Source organism: Nerophis lumbriciformis, linkage group LG16 (genome assembly GCF_033978685.3).
Source record: "Nerophis lumbriciformis linkage group LG16, RoL_Nlum_v2.1, whole genome shotgun sequence".
In the NCBI taxonomy this organism is placed as follows: domain Eukaryota; kingdom Metazoa; phylum Chordata; class Actinopteri; order Syngnathiformes; family Syngnathidae; genus Nerophis; species Nerophis lumbriciformis.
Window position 1 is genome coordinate 5,354,599 of NC_084563.2, and position 24,000 is coordinate 5,378,598.

The 24,000-nt window shown below is 42.4% G+C and overlaps 1 protein-coding gene across 9 annotated transcripts in view; it reads right to left on the reverse strand.

The window, feature by feature from the left end:
- The window catches only part of rapgef2b (Rap guanine nucleotide exchange factor 2b), a 473,745-nt gene that overhangs the window by 213,191 nt on the left and 236,554 nt on the right, over positions 1 to 24,000 (reverse strand). For all 9 annotated transcript variants that reach the window (XR_009816924.1, XM_061976533.1, XM_061976532.1 and 6 more), the window contains 2 exons: positions 21,566 to 21,641; positions 8,637 to 8,804 (listed from right to left, as the gene is read on the reverse strand). Coding sequence is in view for 8 of the 9 variants with exons in the window: in XM_061976533.1 (XP_061832517.1) it covers positions 8,637 to 8,804; positions 21,566 to 21,641 (244 nt within the window). In the remaining variant the exon portion in view is untranslated. The remainder of the gene's footprint in view (positions 1 to 8,636; positions 8,805 to 21,565; positions 21,642 to 24,000) is intronic.

Genomic DNA, 24,000 nt, shown 5'->3' on the forward strand with positions numbered 1-24,000 from the left:
TATACATATATACATATATATATATTACATACATATACATATACATATACGCCGCTTTAACCACTCGCTGGAGGGCCTGTTGGTTCGCTTTAGTGCAGCTCGCAAACCACACTAAAAATCCGTAAATGAGGACACTAACTGATGGCACAGTTGTAAAAGTTGACCATTGATTTCTTTATGAGACTCTTATTTTGTTAGCGCAGGCAGGATGAAGCAGGGCTTTTATTGTGAAGACAGGAACTGTGCGTGCGGTCGCTCTTTATAGAGTTTTGACGGCAGGTACGGCGCGAGAGTGTTGAAATGAAAAGTGTTTCCGCCGGTCATTTTTTTCTTAACAATGATGTGGCAGCAGCCAGCGTCATCTCACAAGACCCTCGGGTGTTGTCGATGTCAATCCAGTCACGTCTTGGTAAACATTGATGATGGCTCATTTTTAGGTCTATTTCTTTAATGCCTTACTGGCCATGGACTGACACACCCTAACCCATGGACTGACACACCCTCCACCATGGACTGACACACCCTTCACCATGGACTGACACACCCTAACCCATGGACTGACACACCCTCCACCATGGACTGACACACCCTAACCCATGGACTGACACACCCTCCACCATGGACTGACACACCCTCCACCATGGACTGACACACCCTAACCCATGGACTGACACACCCTCCACCATGGACTGACACACCCTAACCCATGGACTGACACACCCTCCACCATGGACTGACACACCCTAACCCATGGACTGACACACCCTAACCCATGGACTGACACAAGGTGGAGGCAAAGCACCAAGACAAAACACACATAAGATGATTGATGGTTACATTTGGTAGCTGACTTTTATTGCATTCCTGGGAGCCGCGTGAAAGAGAGCGGTGAAAAGAAACAGGAGATTAAAGGAATCAAACAAGTGCAGGTGAGGCGAGTGAATATGAAACATTGAGCAGAATGTGGACTATTGTGTGACTCACTCTGCAGGAACGTCTAACAGGTCTCTGCAAGTCCGAGGGAACGTTCCAGAGGAATCAAACCAGCGTGGAGCAACAACTAATGCCTTGCTTTATGTCGTCTGGGATGTGTTTTAATTGTGCCGCACATTATGTTTGATTCCTCTCATCAGGCCTGTTTGACTTCATCAGCTCATGGATGTCACGATGTGTCTACTCACCACCATGCCCCTCACCTTTCTAACAGGACACACACTGACAAAACACTCCTTATAATGTGTGTGTGTGTGTTCTTGTATCTCTACCCTTCCATATGAGAACAAGTTAGGACATAGATCATGGTCCCAATAGGGAGAACCGTTGCATTTGCACCCTCTGCTGGTGACTTCTATCAAAACGAGGGTGGTCCCCAAAAAGGAGGGATTTGTCACATTGACTGTGTGTCGCTTTTAAAAGTGTGTGTAAAAATGTTAAGTGCGCCCCCTATGTATATAGAGACATATTGTAATAACTTGGAAGCAACTTTGTGACTTTATTGGACGCAGCCATCCACCAAGCTAGAGCACCTGCACGCACTCCCTCACCTCTCTCGCCCACTCACTCACTCACTCACTGACGTCACTCACCTCACATGCTGTCATATCTTAAAGGGCCACACACACACACACACACACACACACACACACACACACACACACACACACTACTCTCATAACAACTAACAAGACAGAAGTCGAGTTTCTTAACATGGAGACATTCTCAATACTTTTCTTTTGTCGAGCACAAAGAAAATAACATTTTAGTTAAATGTAAGTTGTGTCCTGGATCAAAGATCCTATCTACTTAAAGTTAAAGTTAAAGTGCCATTAATGTTGCAGCTATTTCAAATAGTTTGGTCAATTTGTTCTGGCCTGAAATAGATTGGCCCTTTGAAACATATCTTTGTCTTTGTGTGTTGTATGTAGAGCACATTGTTGTATGTGTTGTATGTAGAGCACATTGTTGTATGTGTGGTATGTAGACCACATTGTTGTATGTGTTGTATGTAGAGCACATTGTTGTATGTGTTGTATGTAGAGCACATTGTTATATGTGTTGTATGTAGAGCACATTGTTGTATGTGTTGTATGTAGAGCACATTGTTGTATGTGTTGTATGTAGAGCACATTGCTTAGCAGAGTTGAGTGATGCAAATGCATGTCAAGTTGATGAACACATTGTATTATTCTCACGTGCAATAACAGAACTGACATGAAGGCTAAAAGGGCATTAATGGGAGCTTTAAAAAAACAACACACCAAACACACCAAACCCACTAAAGACACTAAAGACACTAGAGACACTAACGACACTAAACACAATAAAGACACTAGAGACACAATAAAGACACTAGAGACACTAGACACACTAAAGACACTAAACACACTAAAGACACTAAACGCACTAGAGACACTAAAGACACTAGACACACTAAAACACAAACACACTAAACACAATAAAGACACTAGACACACTAAACACACTAAACACACTAAACACACTAAAGACACTAAACACAATAAACACACTAAACACACTAAAGACACACTAAACACAATAAAGACACGAGACACAATAAAGACACGAGACACAATAAACACACTAAACACACTAAAGAAACTAAAGACACTAGACACACTAAACACAATAAAGACACTAGACACACTAAACACACTAAAGAAACTAGACACACTAGACACACTAAACACAATAAAGACACTAGACACACTAAACACAATAAAGACACTAGACACACTAAACACAATAAAGACACTAGACACACTAGACACACTAAACACAATAAACACACTAAACACACTAAAGACACTAGACACACTAAACACAAACACACTAAACACAATAAAAACACTAGACACACTAAACACAATAAACACAATAAACACACTAAACACAATAAAGACACTAGACACACTAAACACAATAAAGACACTAGACACACTAAACAAACTAAATAAACTAAAGACCCTAGACACACTAGACACACTACACACAATAAAGACACTAGACACACTAAACACAATAAAGACACTAGACACACTAAACACACTAAACACACTAAAGACACTAGACACACTAAAAGACACTAAAAGACACTAAACACACTAGACACACTAAAGACACTAAAGACACTAAAGACACTAAACACAATAAAGACACTAGACACACTAAACAAACTAAAGAAACTAAAGACCCTAGACACACTAGACACACTAAACACAATAAAGACACTAGACACACTAAACACAATAAAGACACTAGACACACTAGACACACTAAACACAATAAACACACTAAAGACACTAGACACACTAAAAGACACTAAACACACTAAAGACACTAGACACACTAAAGACACTAAAGACACTAAAGACACTAGACACACTAAAGACACTAAAGACACTAAACACACTAAAGACACTAAAGACACTAAAGACACTAAAGACACTAGACACACTAAACACACTAAAGACTACTAGACACACTAAACACACTAAAGACACTAAACACACTAAAGACACTAAAGACACTAAAGACACTAGACACACTAAAGACACTAGACACACTAAACACACTAAAGACACGAAACACAATAAAAACACTAGACACACTAAACACACTAAAGACACTAAAGACACTAGACACACTAAAGACACTAGACACACTAAAGACACTAAAGACACTAAACACACTAAAGACACTAAAGACACTAGACACACTAAAGACACTAGACACACTAAAGACACTAAAGACACTAGACACACTAAAGACACTAGACACACTAAAGACACTAAAGACACTAAAGACACTAGACACACTAAAGACACTAAAGACACTAAAGACACTAGACACACTAAAGACACTAAAGACACTAAACACACTAAAGACACTAAAGACACTAAAGACACTAAAGACACTAGACACACTAAAGACACTAGACAAACTAAAGACACTAAACACAGACCCTTCATGCTTTCCTCAGCCTGACTTGTCATCCACTAAACATCAGAGTAGCAGCTTGTGTTATAAATGCAGCGGATTAGCTCTCAATGTCAGCCTAGCATCCTCTCATCTTCTCTCTTGATAACTCGCCTCTCCGCGTCAGCGTTTGGTTGCCATGGCAACCCCCCTCCGCCCCCCCGACCCCTTCCGCGCCCTTTCCCACAGGAGCGAGAGCGAGGAGAGGAGAGTTGAGCGTGCGACGGGAGACATCTGGCCATGAGAAAGTTCAGCACAGCCTCCTGATTCTAAAAACACTGACGCTCTAAATTTAGGAAGCAGGGTGCGGCCTGTCAGGGAGACAAACTGACGCATGTTTTCCTCTTTTTTCAAGTGTTGGGCGGGAGAGTGATATTTCACTGCATTCCATCCAGTAGGGGTCTGGTACACTGGCAGAAGCCTGCATTCTATCCAGTAGGGGTCTGGTACACTGGCAGTACATCCAGTAGGGGTCTGGTACACTGGCAGTACATCCAGTAGGGGTCTGGTACACTGGCAGTACATCCAGTAGGGGTCTGGTACACTGGCAGTACATCCAGTAGGGGTCTGGTACACTGGCAGTACATCCAGTAGGGGTCTGGTACACTGGCAGTACATCCAGTAGGGGTCTGGTACACTGGCAGTACATCCAGTAGGGGTCTGGTACACTGGCAGTACATCCAGTAGGGGTCTGGTACACTGGCAGTACATCCAGTAGGGGTCTGGTACACTGGCAGTACATCCAGTAGGGGTCTGGTACAATGGCAGTACATCCAGTAGGGGTCTGGTACACTGGCAGTACATCCAGTAGGGGTCTGGTACACTGGCAGTACATCCAGTAGGGGTCTGGTACACTGGCAGTACATCCAGTAGGGGTCTGGTACACTGGCAGTACATCCAGTAGGGGTCTGGTACACTGGCAGTACATCCAGTAGGGGTCTGGTACACTGGCAGTACATCCAGTAGGGGTCTGGTACACTGGCAGTACATCCAGTAGGGGTCTGGTACACTGGCAGTACATCCAGTAGGGGTCTGGTACACTGGCAGAAGCCTGCAGGGAGTGCTGGGAATGTGCGGAATGTGGTGAAATTGTGCAGAAGAGGAAGAGCACTGTGTGCTAACTGCATGTGGAGCTTGACTTCCTATTCCCAGGAAGAAAACGCAGAAAGAGGAGCCTCACAAAGTCATAAAATACTTTTTTTTTTTACCACTTACTATTTGCATCAAGTACAGTGGATGCTTGCATGTTGCAGACTCTTTTTTAATTTTTTGTGCTTTTTGTCTGCAAAAATGTCAATGTAATGTAAACTGAGTTTTTGATCGCACTTGGTATGCTAGGTAGTAGTGTTGTCCCGATACCAATATTTTGGTACCAGTACCGGTACCAAAATGTATTTCGATACTTTTCGATAAAAATGTCATTATTGGCTTAATTTGAACAAAAAATGTTAGTGTACATGAAACATATGTTTATTATTGTCATTTAGTCCTTAAATAAAATAGTGAACATACTAGACAACTTGTCTTTTAGTAGGAAGTAAACAAACAAAGACTCCTAATTAGTCTATGCAGTAACATATTGTGTCATTTATACACCTATTATTTTATACACATTATGAGGGACAAACTGTATAAATTAATTATTAATCTACTTGTTCATTTACTGTTAATAACATGTTCTATCTACACTTCTGTTAAAATGTAATAATCACTTATTCTTCTCTTCTTTGACACTTGACATTAGTTTTGGATGATACCACACATTTAGGTATGGATGTGATACCAAGTAGTTCCAGGATCATACATTGGTCATATTCAAAGTCCTCATGTGTCCAGGGACATATTTACTGACTTTATAAACATAACATACATTTTAAAAATATGAAAAGAAGATGTGATGTCAAAAAATATCGATGTAATCATAGGAGTATCGACTAGATACGCTCCTGTACTTGGTATCATTACAGTGGATGTCAGGTGTAGATCCACCCATTGTGTTTGTTTACATTGTGATGCCGGTGAGCTATTGTATCCTCCTACGGATACAATAGCATGTTTAGCTATTCCTCGTCCTCCAGTGATAATGTACCTGTAAGAAACTTACAACCTAATCAGTGGCCTAGTGGTTAGAGTGTCCGCCCTGAGATCGGTAGGCCGTGAGTTCAAACCCCGGCCGAGTCATACCAAAGACTATAAAAATGGGACCCGTTACCTCCCTGCTTGGCACTCAGCATCAAGGGTTGGAATTGGGGGTTAAATCACCAAAAATGATTCCCGGGCGCGGCCACCGCTGCTGCTCACTGCTCCCCTCACCTCCCAGGGGGTGAACAAGGGGATGGGTCAAATGCAGAGGACAAATTTCACCACACCTAGTGTGTGTGTGACAATCATTGCTACTTTAATTTTAACTTTACTTTATTTGTCACCATGGAGACAAGGATTAGTGATTTAGAAGTAGCTAAAACACTGTGGATGGACGTTAGCCGCTAGCTAGCTAGCCATGTCTTAAAGCAGCTCTTCCTGAGGGTGTTTCAGTGTTATAACTTCACCTTTATCTTGACTTTTAACACCAAAATGCGTCAATTCTCCCTTTTCTGTCTACACACTGTGTCTGCTTGTAAGTACTCTGTGTGTGTGCGCCATACTTGCCAACCTTGAGACCTCTGATTTCGGGAGGTGCGGGGAGGGGGGTGGGGGTGGGCGTGGTCGGGGTGGGACGGGGGGCGTGGTTGGGGGCGTGGCTACAAGGGGAGGGGTATATTTACAGCTCGAATTCACCAAGTCAAGTATTTCATACACCGTATTTTCCGCACTATTAGCCGCACCTAAAAACCACAAATTTACTCAAAAGCTGACAGTGCGGCTTATAACCCGGTGCGCTTTATATATGGATTAATATTAAGATTCATTTTCATAAAGTTTCGGTCTCGCAACTACGGTAAACAGCCGCCATCTTCTTTCCCCGTAGAAGAGGAAGTGCTTCTTCTTCTACGCAAGCAACCGCCAAGGTAAGCACCCGCCCCCATAGAAGAGGAAGCGCTTCTTCTTCTACTGTAAGCAACCACCCGCCCGCGTAGAAGAAGAAGAAGCGCGCGGATATTACGTTTCATTTCCTTTGTTTGTTTACATCTGTAAAGACCACAAAATGGCTCCTACTAAGCGACAGGTTTCCGGTTCATGAAAAGACGCAGTCTCTCCATCCGCACACGGACTACTATTTCACAGCAACTGCCTAAAGACTTTCAAGAAAAGCTGGCTACTTTCCGTGCATATTGTAAAAACAAGATAGCTGAAAAAAAGATCCGGCCAGAGAACATTATCAACATGGACGAGGTTCCACTGACTTTTGATATTCCTGTGAACCGCACTGTGGATACAACGGGAGCACGTACGGTGAATATTCGCACCACAGGGAATGAGAAGTCATCCTTCACTGTGGTTCTAGCTTGCCATGCTAATGGCCAGAAACTTCCACCCATGGTGATATTCAAAAGGAAGACCTTGCCAAAAGAGACCTTTCCAGCCGGCGTCATCATAAAAGCTAACTCGAAGGGATGGATGGATGAAGAAAAGATGAGCGAGTGGTTAAGGGAAGTTTACGCGAAGAGGCCGGGTGGCTTTTTTCACGCAGCTCCGTCCATGTTGATATACGACTCCATGCGCGCCCACATCACGCTGGTTTTTAATATATTATTAAAGTTTGACTGACCTATCTGACTGTTTTTTTGACATTCCTTTAGCGCAGTTAGATGCGGCTTATAACACGGGGCGGCTTATAGGTGGACAAAGTTTTGAAATATGCCGTTCATTGAAGGCGCGGCTTATAACCCAGGGCGCCTTATGGTGCGGAAAATACGGTATTTAAACCCATTGTTGCCAGGAAGTCTCCCTGGCGACATCATACCCCTGACTCTCTGCTTCACACTTTGTTTACCTCTGCGCACTTCATGCCCTGTCCAAGTAAGTTTTTGTTTATTAATGCCACAGTTAGTGTTTTTGTTTCATTGTTCATAGTTTCTGCCTTTGTGCAAGTTTTGTGTTTATAGCCAAGTTTTGGACCTCCACTGTGAGCGCCTTTTGTTTGTTTCTTTTTTTTTGAGTGTTAAAATTAAATATGTCTTCACCTTCACGCCATGTCTGGTCCAAATGTTCATTTGCACCACGGGAGAACAAACCACGCCATAGTCCAAGTCCTGACACTGAGTGTCAAAATCAGACATTATGAAGGTGATAGCGGTGTGTCTACCGTAGTCTCGTGTGTATTTCCCACAGGTTTGAGGGCTAGAATAGGAAATGAATGAGATCATCACAAAAATAGCTGGCCGAAAAAGCTGAAAACTTGAAATAAATATGCAATGTGATGCCCCGCCCACACGTGGCATCAACATCAACTCTGCTCGAGGTGGAACAAAACACCATAATGAGCTTGAAGAAGTTTGCGGCACATTTGCTCATCCCAACTTGACATTGTAACGCTGCTCCACAAAAATGAGCACCTAGCCAAGCATGAGGCTAAGGATCCCATTTGGTACCACGAGAGAAACACACACATCCCAACAAAGTAGAACTGAGACAAAAACACAACAAGAGCCATCCAGCGGAGCGAGGGTTAAGCGTCTCCCGTCCCGTGCGACACTCACCGTGTGGTACCCCCGGGCTATGGGCGGCTTTCCAGCGGGGTACGGATCCACCGTGTCAATGATGGTCTGCCTCTCCCCCTTCTGGTTGATCTTCCGGAAGCGGCGGCGGGACTGTCGGTGGGAGGCTTGTCGCTGGAAGTACTCCTCATTTTCATCCATGTAGTCCACCTGGGAATGGCAGAGAAGAGAGTTAGGACTGCCTTCTCGACCCCACCCTCCTAACACGTCACAGGAAGCGAGTGTGCGGCTTGCATACCTCCGTGATGGTCAAAGAGGAGCATTTTTAAGGGTGGCATCTTCTCTCTATGGCTTAAATAAATGAGCGCCACTAAAATGACATAACACAACTTCATTTTCTAAATCACGTTCCAACTGCGCTGGGATTATCTCCCTCTTCCGCACCAACTGCTGCCATGACAACCGTCCTTAGTGGCAAATCTGTGTGCATGCAACATTTTGCTCTGCACCTGTAAATATATGTGCAGTCAGGCAGGGTGTCCTCTCATGTCCATGTGGGCTGCACATGGGAGTGTCTGCAGCAGCAGTGGTGAAGGGGGCGTGTGCTGACATGATAGCTGTGTCCACAGTGAAGCCCACGGCAGACACGCATTCATAGCACACAGCAATTACGGCGTGTCAAAGGGAGATTACCAGGATGGGCTGCAAGCTGACGTGGAGCCAAGCAGCTGTTTTCACAGCAATGCTTGGAAGGAGATGTTCACTACGGTGCTGCTTGAAATTGATATATATATATATATATATATATATATATATATATATATATATATATATATATATAAATATACCGAATGTTTCGGAGTATAAGTCGCACCGGAGTATAAGTCGCACCGGCCGAAAATGCATAATAAAGAACGGAAAAAAAAGATATATAAGTCGCACCGGAGTATAAGTCGCACTGGAGTATAAATCGCACCGGCCGAAAATGCACAATAAAGAAGGAAAAAAAACATATATAAGTCGCACTGGAGTAAAAGTCGCACCGGCCGAAAATGCACAATAAAGAAGGAAAAAAAACATATATAAGTCGCACTGGAGTATAAGTCGCACTGGAGTATAAGTCCCACCGGCCGAAAATGCACAATAAAGAAGGAAAAAAAACATACATAAGTCGCACTGGAGTATAAGTCGCACCGGCCGAAAATGCACAATAAAGAAGGAAAAAAACATATATAAGTCGCACTGGAGTATAAGTCGCACCGGCCGAAACTGCACAATAAAGAAGAAAAAAAACATATATAAGTCGCACTGTCCGAAAATGCATAAAAAAGAACGAAAAACAAACATATATAAGTCGCACCGGAGTATAAGTCGCACCGGAGTATAAGTCGCACCGGCCGAAAATGCATAATAAAGAACGAAAAAAACATATATAAGTCGCACCGGAGTTTAAGTCGCACTGGAGTATAAGCCGCACCGGCTGAAAATGCACAATGAAGAAGGAAAAAAAAAACATACATAAGTCGCACTGGAGTATAAGTCGCACCGGAGTATAAGCCGCACCGGCCGAAAATGCATAATAAAGAACGAAAAAAACATATATAAGTCGCACTGGAGTATAAGTCGCACCGGCCGAAAATGCACAATAAAGAAGGGAAAAAAACATATATAAGTCGCACTGGAGTATAAGTCGCACTGGAGTATAAGTCGCACCGGCCGGAAATGCACAATAAAGAACGAAAAAAACATATATAAGTCGCACCGGCCGAAAATGCACAATAAAGAAGAAAAAAAACATATATAAGTCGCACTGGCCGAAAATGCATAATAAAGAACGAAAAAAACATATATAAGTCGCACCGGAGTATAAGTCGCACCGGCCGACAATGCATAATAAAGAAGGAAAAAAACATATATAAGTCGCACCGGAGTATAAGTCGCACTGGAGTATAAATCGCACCGGCCGAAAATGCACAATAAAGAAGGAAAAAAAACATACATAAGTCGCACTGGAGTATAAGTCGCACTGGAGTATAAGTCGCACCGGCCGAAAATGCACAATAAAGAACGAAAAAAAAACATATATAAGTCGCACCGGAGTATAAGTCGCACTGGAGTATAAGTCGCACCGGCCGAAAATGCACAACAAAGAAGGAAAAAAAAACATATATAAGTCGCACTGGAGTATAAGTCGCACTGGAGTATAAGCCGCACCGGCCGAAAATGCACAATAAAGAAGAAAAAAAACATATATAAGTCGCACTGGCCGAAAATGCATAATAAAGAACGAAAAAAAAAACATATATAAGTCGCACCGTAGTATAAGTCGCACTGGAGTATAAGTCGCACCGGCCGAAAATGCATAATAAAGAACAAAAAAACATATATAAGGCGCACCGGAGTATAAGTCGCACTGGAGTATAAGTCGCACCGGCCGAAAATGCACAATAAAGAAGGAAAAAAAAACATACATAAGTCGCACTGGAGTATAAGTCGCACCGGCCGAAAATGCATAATAAAGAACGAAAAAAACATATATAAGTCGCACCGGAGTATAAGTCACACTGGAGTGTAAGTCGCACCGGCCGAAAATGCATAATAAAGAACGGGAAAAAACATATATAAGTCGCACCGGAGTATAAGTCGCACTGGAGTAAAAGTCGCACCGGCCGAAAATGCACAATAAAGAAGGAAAAAAAACATACATAAGTCGCACTGGAGTATAAGTCGCACTGGAGTATAAGTCACACCGGCCGAAAATGCATAATAAAGAACGAAAAAAACATATATAAGTCGCACCGGCCGAAAATGCACAATAAAGAAGAAAAAAAACATATATAAGTCGCACTGGCCGAAAATGCATAATAAAGAACGAAAAAAACATATATAAGTCGCACCGGAGTATAAGTCGCACCGGACGAAAATGCATAATAAAGAAGGAAAAAAACATATATAAGTCGCACCGGAGTATAAGTCGCACTGGAGTATAAATCGCACCGGCCGAAAATGCACAATAAAGAAGGAAAAAAACATATATAAGCCGCACCGGAGTATAAGTCGCACTGGAATATAAATCGCACCGGCCGAAAATGCACAATAAAGAAGGAAAAAAAACATACATAAGTCGCACTGGAGTATAAGTCGCACTGGAGTATAAGTCGCACCGGCTGAAAATGCATAATAAAGAACGAAAAAAACATATATAAGTCGCACCGGCCGAAAATGCACAATAAAGAAGAAAAAAAACATATATAAGTCGCACTGGCCGAAAATGCATAATAAAGAACGAAAAAAAACATATATAAGTCGCACCGGAGTATAAGTCGCACCGGAGTATAAGTCGCACCGGACGAAAATGCATAATAAAGAAGGAAAAAAACATATATAAGTCGCACCGGAGTATAAGTCGCACTGGAGTATAAATCGCACCGGCCGAAAATGCACAATAAAGAAGGAAAAAAAACATACATAAGTCGCACTGGAGTATAAGTCGCACTGGAGTATAAGTCGCACCGGCCGAAAATGCATAATAAAGAACGAAAAAAAACATATATAAGTCGCACTGGAGTATAAGTCGCACCGGCCGAAAATGCATAATAAAGAAGGAAAAAAAACCATATATAAGTCGCACTGGAGTATAAGTCGCACTGGAGTATAAATCGCACTGGAGTATAAGTCGCACCGGCCGAAAATGCACAATAAAAGGGAAAAAACATATATAAGCCGCACTGGAGTATAAGTCGCACCGGCCGAAAATGCATAATAAAGAAGGAAAAAAACATATATAGGTCGCACCGGAGTATAAATCGCACTGGAGTATAAGTCGCACCGGCCGAAAATGCACAATAAAGAAGGAAAAAAACATATATAAGTCGCACTGGAGTATAAGTCGCACTGGAGTATAAGTCGCACTGGAGTGTAATTCGCACCGTCCGAAAATGCACAATAAAGAAGGAAAAAAAACATACATAAGTCGCACTGGAGTATAAGTCGCACTGGAGTATAAGTCGCACCGGCCGAAAATGCATAATAAAGAACGAAAAAAAAACATATATAAGTCGCACTGGAGTATAAGTCGCACCGGCCGAAAATGCATAATAAAGAAGGAAAAAAACCATATATAAGTCGCACTGGAGTATAAGCCGCACTGGAGTATAAACCGCACTGGAGTATAAGTCGCACCGGCCGAAAATGCACAATAAAAGGGAAAAAACATATATAAGTCGCACTGGAGTATAAGTCGCACCGGCCGAAAATGCATAATAAAGAAGGAAAAAAAACATATATAGGTCGCACCGGAGTATAAATCGCACTGGAGTATAAGTCGCACCGGCCGAAAATGCACAATAAAGAAGGAAAAAAACATATATAAGTCGCACTGGAGTATAAGTCGCACTGGAGTATAAGTCGCACCGGCCGAAAATGCACAATAAAGAAGGAAAAAAACATATATAAGTCGCACTGGAGTATAAGTCGCACCGGAGTATAAGTCGCACCGGCCGAAAATGCACAATAAAGAAGGAAAAAAAAACATACATAAGTCGCACTGGAGTATAAGTCGCACTGGAGTATAAGTCGCACCGGCCGAAAATGCACAATAAAGAAGGAAAAAAACATATATAAGTCGCACTGGAGTATAAGCCGCACTGGAGTATAAGTCGCACCGGCCGAAAATGCACAATAAAGAAGAAAAAAAACATATATAAGTCGCACTGGCCGAAAATGCATAATAAAGAACGAAAAAAAAAACATATATAAGTCGCACCGTAGTATAAGTCGCACTGGAGTATAAGTCGCACCCGCCGAAAATGCATAATAAAGAACAAAAAAACATATATAAGTCGCACCGGAGTATAAGTCGCACTGGAGTATAAGTCGCACCGGCCGAAAATGCACAATAAAGAAGGGAAAAAAAACATACATAAGTCGCACTGGAGTATAAGTCGCACTGGAGTATAAGTCGCACCGGCCGAAAATGCACAATAAAGAAGGAAAAAAACATATATAAGTCGCACTGGAGTATATGTCGCACTGGAGTATAAGTCGCACCGGCCGAAAATGCACAATAAAGAAGAAAAAAAACATATATAAGTCGCACTGGCCGAAAATGCATAATAAAGAACGGAAAAAAAACATATATAAGCCGCACCGTAGTAAAAGTCGCACTGGAGTATAAGTCGCACCGGCCGAAAATGCATAATAAAGAACGGAAAAAAAAACATATATAAGTCGCACCGGAGTATAAGTCGCACTGGAGTATAAGTCGCACCGGACGAAAATGCACAATAAAGAAGGAAAAAAAAACATATATAAGCCGCACCGGAGTATAAGTCGCACTGGAGCATAAGTCGCACCGGCCGAAAATGCACAATAAAGAAGAAAAAAAAACATATATAAGTCGCACTGGAGTATAAGTCGCACTGGAGTATAAGCCGCACCGGCCGAAAATGCACAATAAAGAAGGAAAAAAAACATATATAAGTCGCACTGGAGTATAAGTCGCACTGGAGTATAAGTCGCACCGGCCGAAAATGCATAATAAAGAACGGAAAAAACATATATAAGTCGCACTGGAGTATAAGTCGCACCGGCCGAAAATGCATAATAAAGAAGGAAAAAAAACATATATAAGTCGCACTGGAGTATAAGTCGCACTGGAGTATAAGTCGCACCGGCCGAAAATACACAATAAAAGGAAAAAAACATATATAAGTCGCACTGGAGTATATGGCGCACCGGCCGAAAATGCATAATAAAGAAGGAAAAAAACATATATAAGTCGCACTGGAGTATAAGTCGCACCGGCCGAAAATGCATAACAAAGAAGGAAAAAAACATATATAAGTCGCACTGGAGTATAAGTCGCACCGGAGTATAAGTCGCACCGGCCGAAAATGCACAATAAAGAAGGAAAAAAACATATATAAGTCGCACTGGAGTATAAGTCGCACTGGAGTGTAAGTCGCACCGGCCGAAAATGCACAATAAAGAAGGAAAAAAACATATATAAGTCGCACCGGAGTATAAGTCGCACCGGCCGAAAATGCACAATAAAGAAGGAAAAAAAACATACATAAGTCGCACTGGAGTATAAGTCGCACAGGAGCATAAGTCGCACCGGCCGAAAATGCATAATAAAGAACGAAAAAAAAACATATATAAGTCGCACCGGAGTATAAGTCGCACTGGAGTATAAGTCGCACCAGCCGAAAATGCACAACAAAGAAGGAAAAAAAACATATATAAGTCGCACTGGAGTATAAGTCGCACTGGAGTACAAGTCGCACCGGCCGAAAATGCATAATAAAGAACGGAAAAAACATATATAAGTCGCACTGGAGTATAAGTCGCACCGGCCGAAAATGCATAATAAAGAAGGAAAAAAAACATATATAAGTCGCACTGGAGTATAAGTCGCACTGGAGTATAAGTCGCACCGGCCGAAAATGCACAATAAAAGGAAAAAAACATATATAAGTCGCACTGGAGTATAAGTCGCACCGGCCGAAAATGCATGATAAAGAAGGAAAAAAACATATATAAGTCGCACTGGAGTATAAGTCGCACCGGCCGAAAATGCATAACAAAGAAAGAAAAAAACATATATAAGTCGCACTGGAGTATAAGTCGCACTGGAGTATAAGTCGCACCGGCCGAAAATGCATAATAAAGAACGAAAAAAACATATATAAGTCGCGCCGGAGTATAAATCGCACTGGAGCATAAGTCGCACCGGCCGAAAATGCACAATAAAGAAGGAAAAAAACATATATAAGTCGCACTGGCCGAAAATGCATAATAAAGAAGGAAAAAAACATATATAAGTCGCACTGGAGTATAAGTTGCACCGGCCGAAAACGCATAACAAAGAAGGAAAAAAACACATATAAGTCGCACCAGAGTATAAGTCGCACCGGCCGAAAATGCACAATAAAGAACGAAAAAAACATATATAAGTCGCACCGGAGTATAAATCGCACTGGAGTATAAGTCGCACCGGCCGAAAATGCACAATAAAGAAGGAAAAAAACATATATAAGTCGCACTGGAGTATAAGTCGCACCGGCCGAAAATGCACAATAAAGAAGGAAAAAAACATATATAAGTCGCACTGGAGTATAAGTCACATTTTTGGGGGAAATGTATTTGATAAAAGCCAACAGCAAGAATAGACATTTGAAAGGCAATTTAAACTAAATAAAGAATAGTGAACAACAGGCTGAATAAGTGTACGTTATATGAGGCATAAATAACCCACTGAGAAGGTGCCTGGTATGTTAACGCAGTGGTTCTCAACCTTTTTTCAGTGATGTACCCCCTTTGAACATTTTTTTTAATCCAAGTACCCCCAATCCAGGGGTCGGCAACCCGATTTTCCCGGGGGATTTCCGGATTTCAGTGCCCCTCGCAGAAAACTCCCGGGATTAATATCCTCCGATTTTCACCCTTATAATAAAATTAAGGGCATGCCATTATGGTACAGCATTTAACGCCCTCTACAGTATGTATTAACAGCGTGCCAGCCAAGCCTTTTGTTGTATGCATCTTCTGCTTGCACGCGCAAGTGACAGCAAGCCATACTTGGTCAACAGCCACACAGGTTACACTGACGGTGGCCATATAAAACAACTTTAACCCTCTTACTAATAATGCGCCACACTTTGAACCAAAACCAAACAAGAATGACAAACACATTCCGGGAGAACATCTGCACCTTAACACAACATAAACACAATAGAACAAATACCCAGAATCCCATGCAGCCCTGACTCTTCCGGGCTACATTATACACCCCTGCTACCACCAAACCCCGCCCCCACCCCACCCCTCCGTGCGTCGGTTGAGGTGGGCGGGGTTTGGTAGCGGGGGTGTATAATTCTGGGATTCTGGGTATTTGTTCTGTTGTGTTTATGTCGTGTTACGGTGCAGATGTTCTCCCGAAATGTGTTTGTCATTCTTGTTTGGTGTGGGTTCACAGTGTGGCGCATTATTAGTAAGAGTGTTAAAGTTTTTTATACCGCTACCGTCAGTGTAACCTGTGTGGTTGTTGACCAAGTATGCCATCACGGCACGTTCGAGAGAAAAGTTGCACTGAAATTTGTAGTCTACCGGAATAATCGGGAGAGTTGACAAGTATGATACTGTCAAGCGCCATTCACAACATTTAATTTTCATATAAAGGTGTGGGCCGTGTGTCTGAAACCCTTGATTTATACATAGCACAAAGCAAGAAAAAAAACTTAGTATGCAGTGTTATTTCATTTTAAATTTCAAAAGATTTTTGTGGCTCCCATTGTTTTCTTTAATTTGTGAAACTGGTCAAAATGGCTCTTTGAGTAGTGAAGGTTGCCGACCCCTGCCCTAATCAGAGCAAAGCATTTTTGGTTGAAAAAAAGAGCTAAAGAAGTAAAATACAGCACTATGTCATCAGTTTGTGATTTATTAAATTGTATAACTGTGCAAAATAATGCTCATTAGTCCGAAAAATACGGTAGTTATACAAGCAGAAAAAAGTGAAAGACATAAAATAACAAATGAAATGGATAAATGAACATTAAACATGTGAAGACTCTTGTTGGCGTAGGTACGTTTTTACTTAGTAATGGTCTATTTTCAATCTTTTTTCATATATAAGGCGCACTGGATTATAAGGCGCATTTAAGGGGTCATATTATTAATATTTTTCTAAGTGTAATAGACTTCCTTGTGGTCTACATAACATGTGATGGTGGTTCTTTGCTCAAAATGTTGCATAGATGATGTTTTACACATCATCTTCAACTCACTTTCTGACAGTCTCTTCAGGCAGTCTTATTTACGTGCCTCCACTTGGACAGCGTCTTCTCCCCGTCATCTTTGTTGTAGCGGTGTAGCGTGCAAGGACGGGAGTGGAAGAAGTGTCAAAAGATGGCGCTAACTGTTTTAATGACATTCACACTTTACTTCAATCAATAACGGAGCAGCATCTCCTCATCCGTGGCTCACTAGTGCAACAACAACGCCCGAAATGTGTCTGACCGGAACTCTCCAATTACTAAAGTTCCTTGGGTGAATAATATAAGTCACTACACCGGTATGTTTTAGTGCTTTCATGGTGAGTTTACTGACAGATATAAGTAAGAACTTGACACTACTTTATATTAGAAATGGCAACAGTGGAGGATGAATGTCACATAACAAGAAGATAGAAGAAGCTTCTCGACTACGGTGTCAGCACAAACTACAGAGGCGGACAACAACTAATCGATTAAATCGATTAAAATCGATTATAAAAAATAGTTGCCGATTAATTTAGTCATCGATTCGTTGGATCTATGCTATGCGCATGCGCAGAGGCTTTTTTTAAATATATTTATTTATTTAATAAACCTTTATTTATAAACTGGAACATGTACAAACAGCTGAGAAACAATAATCAAAATAAGCATGGTGCCAGTATGCTGGTTTATTCCAATAAAATACTGGAAAGGATAGAAATGTAGTTTGTCTCTTTTATCTGATTATTAATCGAAGTAATAATCGACAAATTAATTGATTATCAAATTAATCGTTAGTTGCAGCCCTAATGCAGATCCCAAATACAGATCAGCAGGTACCAGAAAGTAGGAAAAGTTGCTTTTACATAATATTGTGAAACAAAACACCAGATAATATGTCTTACCTTATACACACACCATAATAATACTCCTATGTGGAAGCACAGTACAATCCATCAAGTGGTGTGGCTTCATAGCTTACCAAAGTCCTACTAAAACATTTTGATACATTTTTGAGCGCCGTGTGTAATGTTCTATATTTTCAATGGAACATACACAATGTTGGTGTTGTTTATTTGAGTCATATTGCAGTCTACACGTATCTCTTATGTGTGACTGCCATTATTTGCAGTCTACACGTATCTCTTATGCGTGACTGCCATCATATTGCAGTCTACACGTATCTCTTATGTGTGACTGCCATCATATTGCAGTCTACACGTATCTCTTATGTGTGACTGCCATCATATTGCAGTCTACGCGTATCTCTTATGTGTGACTGCCATCATATTGCAGTCTACACGTATCTCTTATTTGTGACTGCCATCATATTGCAGTCTACACGTATCTCTTATGTGTGACTGCCATCATATTGCAGTCTACGCGTATCTCTTATGTGTGACTGCCATCACATTGCAGTCTACACGTATCTCTTATGTGTGACTGCCATCATATTGCAGTCTACACGTATCTCTTATGTGTGACTGCCATCATATTGCAGTCTACACGTATCTCTTATGTGTGACTGCCATCATATTGCAGTCTACACGTATCTCTTATGTGTGACTGCCATCATATTGCAGTCTACGCGTATCTCTTATGTGTGACCGCCATCATATTGCAGTCTACACGTATCTCTTATATGTGACCGCCATCATATTGCAGTCTACACGTATCTCTTATGTGTGACCGCCATCATATTGCAGTCTACACGTATCTCTTATGTGTGACTGCCATCATATTGCAGTCTACGCGTATCTCTTATGTGTGACTGCCATCATATTGCAGTCTACACGTATCTCTTATGTGTGACTGCCATCATATTGCAGTCTACACGTACCTCTTATATTTGACTGCCATCTACTGGTCACACTTATTACACTGTGTACCAAATAAAATAGCTTCGAGGTCGGTAAGCAAAACCAGAATTATTCCACACATTATGTGCACCGGGTTATAAGGCGCACTGTCGAGTTCTGATTTTAAAAAAAGGGTTTTAAGTGCGCCTTATAGTCCGGAAAATATTCTGAAAGGTTTTAAGAAAGGAAAACAAAATTTGACTATTCCCTTTACAAAGACGGCTGTGTAAAACATCATCCATGCAACATTTTGACCAAAGAACTACCATCACATGTTATGTAGACCACAAGGAAGTCTTATACATGTAAATAATAATATGACTCCTTTAATGCGCCTTATAATCCAATGCACCTTCTGTATGAAAATAGACCTGACTAGACCCGCTCATCTGAAGTGCGCCTTATAATCCGGGGCGCCCTATGGTCCGGAAAATACGGTAGAAAGTTACCAACACAAAAGCGAATTTGAAAGTATCCAGTAACAAATGTGTCTCCATCAGTCATCTTCTTGCCTTCTCGTGAGCTCAGCCTGATGAATTATTGTGGCAAAAAAACAATCAGAACCAGAATCCTTTTACTGCCATTCTCAGTAAGGATCCACAAACTAGGATTACAATTGTTTTCGCTGCAATGGTGCTACATGAAACACTAACCAAAGTAAAAATGTAATTAAGAATAAAACAAGATGAATAGAATAAGAATATGGATACAATAAGAGAAAATATCTAGTATTTGTGTATAAATACACCATATTGCCAAGAGTATTGCCTTGACTCACATATGAACTTGAAGTGCCATCCCATTCCTAACCCATAGGGTTCAATATGACCTTTTGCAGCTATTACAGCTTCAACTCTTCTGGGAAGGCTGTCCACAAGGTTGCATCTATCTTATTCCGCTTATCCGAGGTCGGGTCGCGGGGGCAGCAGCCTAAGCAGGGAAGCCCAGACTTCCTTCTCCCCAGCCACTTCGTCCAGCTCTTCCTGTGGGACCCCGAGGCGTTCCCAGGCCAGCCGGGAGACATAGTCTTCCCAACGTGTCCTGGGTCTTCCCCGTGGCCTCCTACCGGTCGGACGTGCCCTAAACACCTCCCTAGGGAGGCGTTCGGGTGGCATCCTGACCAGATGCCCGAACCACCTCATCTGGCTCCTCTCCATGTGGAGGAGCAGCGGCTTTACTTTGAGCTCCTCCCGGATGGCAGAGCTTCTCACCCTATCTCTAAGGGAGAGCCCCGCCACCCGGCGGAGGAAACTCATTTGGGCCGCTTGTACCCGTGATCTTGTCCTTTCGGTCATAACCCAAAGCTCATGACCATAGGTGAGGATGGGAACGTAGATCGACCGGTAAATTGAGAGCTTTGCCTTCCGGCTCAGCTCCTTCTTCACCACAACGGACCGATACAGCGTCCGCATTACTGAATACGCCGCACCGATCCGCATGTCGATCTCACCATCCACTCTTCCCTCACTCGTGAACAAGACTCCGAGGTACTTGAACTCCTCCACTTGGGGCAAGATCTCCTCCCCAACCCGGAGATGGCGCTCCACCCTTTTCCGGGCGAGAACCATGGACTCGGACCTGGAGGTGCTGATTCCCATCCCAGTCGCTTCACACTCGGCTGCGAACCGATCCAGTGAGAGCTGAAGATCCTGGCCAGATGAAGCCATCAGGACCACATCATCTGCAAAAGCAGAGACCTAATCCTGCAGCCACCAAACCGGATCCCCTCAACGCCTTGACTGCGCCTAGAAATTCTGTCCATAAAGGTTATGAACAGAATGGGTGACAAAGGGCAGCCTTGGCGGAGTCCAACCCTCACTGGAATCGTGTCCGACTTACTGCCAGCAATACGGACCAAGCTCTGGCACTGAGCATACAGGGAGCGGACCGCCACAATCAGACAGTCCGATACCCCATACTCTCTGAGCACTCCCCACAGGACTTCCCGAGGGACACGGTCCAATGCCTTCTCCAAGTCCACAAAGCACATGTAGACTGGTTGGGCAAACTCCCATGCACCCTCAAGGACCCTGCCGAGAGTATAGAGCTGGTCCACAGTTCCACGACCAGGACGAAAACCACACTGTTCCTCCTGGAACATTCTATACTACAAAATAACAAAAGTATGTATGATTGGTGCTGATATCGTATGGAAACAATATCGCTATCAGCCAACAGTCAAGGCTCCAATGTCTGTAAGGTATGGGAAGTGATTGGTTGTACACTCCAAGTCTTAAAGTTGAGCAACCACAAAGACTTTGAAGAAGAGATTCTTATTTCCCGGCAGTAATATATGAGTTGGAATGAAGTGAAAGTTTGCTTGGTTGAAGAAGTCTAAAGAGAAGAAGGAACTCACCACAATCATCTCTGAGGGTTCCAGGACGATACACTCACATCCACGTCTCACGCTGCCTGCCGATCGCTTTCCGAAACTGTGGGTCAGAAAAAGCACATAAATGATCACCGATTGTTCTTAATTGTCTTTGACCAAATGAAAGCTTGTTCTCTTTCTGTGGCCTGTGATGTGTTGCTGCTCAATGACTCAAAAGACCAGTCAGGGAAGTCACAAAGATGACATTAGTGTCTGTTTGAGGGCCTAAGGCTCTCCCTTCCTGACTTGTCATGGATTCATTATGGGATGTCTGTATGGAAACACAATGGAGCGTTCCTCCCTTCACACCCGGCCTCTGGGAAAGTGACGTCGTGACAGCTTGAAAGGGAATAAAAACACGGACGAAAATATCCCAAAGTGGCCGTGGAAAAACTGGATTAGGAGGATCGGACGAAGAAAGCCGCCGTTGTACCAAGTCCGGCCTGGACGCAGAGACACAAAGCCTTGTTTGTCTTTTTAAACATGTTTGATTTAAGAATGCATGGACTTGATTTACCGATCACCTCGTTAGGTAACCTCCAGTTACTCGCACTGTCCGTCTGGTGTGTCTCCATACTGCATGCATCCAGTATTTCTTGGACCAGAGTGTGCCAGCAACTATGACGACGTCAGTTAGGCAGCATGTCTTCTACAAACCCCGTTTCCATTGGAGTTGGGAAATTGTGTTAGATCAGGGGTCAGCAACCCGCGGCTCCGGAGCCGCATGCGGCTCTTTGATCAGTCTGATGCGGCTCAGCTGCATACCTGCCAACTAGGGCTGCAGCTAACGATTATTTTTCTATCGATTAATCTATAGATTATTTTTTCGATTAATCGGTTAATCTATAGATTATTTTTTTCGATTAATCTATAGATTATTTTTCCTTTTACCGATTTTTTTTTAATTTAAAATGAAGAGGAAAAAATAAATGTAGGCCAGTTTTTTCAAAAGGCATGGCTTTTATTTACAAAAAAAAAAGTATGGCCACTCAGTCAACATTGACAACAACATGACAAAATATTCTGTAACAATGTAAACATTTAAAACTTTTAACATTTAACAAAATTAAAAGTAGCTTATTTGCTTTTTAATGTGCAAATATAAAAGTAAACATCCAGTGCAAATCTTAATATTCTGGAATAGTATAAGCATTTCAAAAGTAAAAGTATTGCTTATTTTGCTTTAAAATGTGCAAAAATAAAGATAAACATCCAATACAAAAAAGTGCAAAACGGAAATATTCTGTAACAAGTGTAAACATTTCAACAAAAGTAAAAGTATTGCTTATTTGCTAAAATGTGCAAAAATAAAGCTAAACATCCAATACAAAAAAGTGTACAGTGTAAACATTTCAACAAAAGTAAAAGTATTGCTTATTTTGCTTAATAACACAACAATGATAGTATGATTAAAGTGAAAGTTAATTGTTGGTTTGTACATAGTATATGTAACCGTTAATGTTGTAAAAGGTATTTGCACAACTAATTAACGTTAGCGTTTGTGACACGTCTTGTGCCGTGGGGTTCTTTCAGGACCGACAGACTGAACGCCAGACGGCTTTGCCAGGTTTACAATCTTTTAATTGTACACAAAGTCTTTTCTCTTCCAACTGCGCGGATCGCGCACCTGGGCACGATTGCGGCGTCGCTCCCGGCGCGCCCCGCCTCGCCGCTCGCTCGCCGCCGCCGCCTCTCCACAGCGTTAAAGAGGAGCGCGTCTTTGTAAACACTGAACAGGCACGCCAAACGCGCCTCTCAGAGCGAAACGGTGCTTTAGTTTATGAATTTACAACGCAGATACAAATGACACATTCATGTTTTTGTGTAATGATGACAACGTATACGCACGCGGACGATTGACTTGTTGATGGTGATGGCAAGAACGCTGTCGGGGGTTTTCTTTTCAAATGTTCGTTCATAGCCGTTGTGCTGCTATGATAGGACATTTCCGGTCGACACAGTGTGCATACAACAACATTATTAAGCCGTTTATTGAAATACTCCCACACTTTTGACGACTTTTGGCGTGCTTTTTTCCCCTCGCTCGCATCGTCTGCTTTGCGCTCCGCCATGACAGTAAAGTAGTGTGACGTAAATATGCGACGCGCCGACGCACAAAAACGGCGTCGACGTATTTACGTAACCGATGACGTCGACTACGTCGACGCGTCGTTTCAGCCTTACTGCCAACCCTCACAATTTTTCCGGAAGACTCCCGAATTTCAGTGCCTCTCCCGAAAATCTCCCCGGGGCAACCATTCTCAGATTTTCACCCGTACAACGATATTGAGGGTGTGCCGTGATGGCTCTGCCTTTAGCGTCCTCTACGACCTGTCATCGCGCCCGCGTCCGCTTTTTCACCATACTAACTGCGTGCCGTCCCAATCAAAAGTTGTATGCGGCTTCTGCATACACAGGTA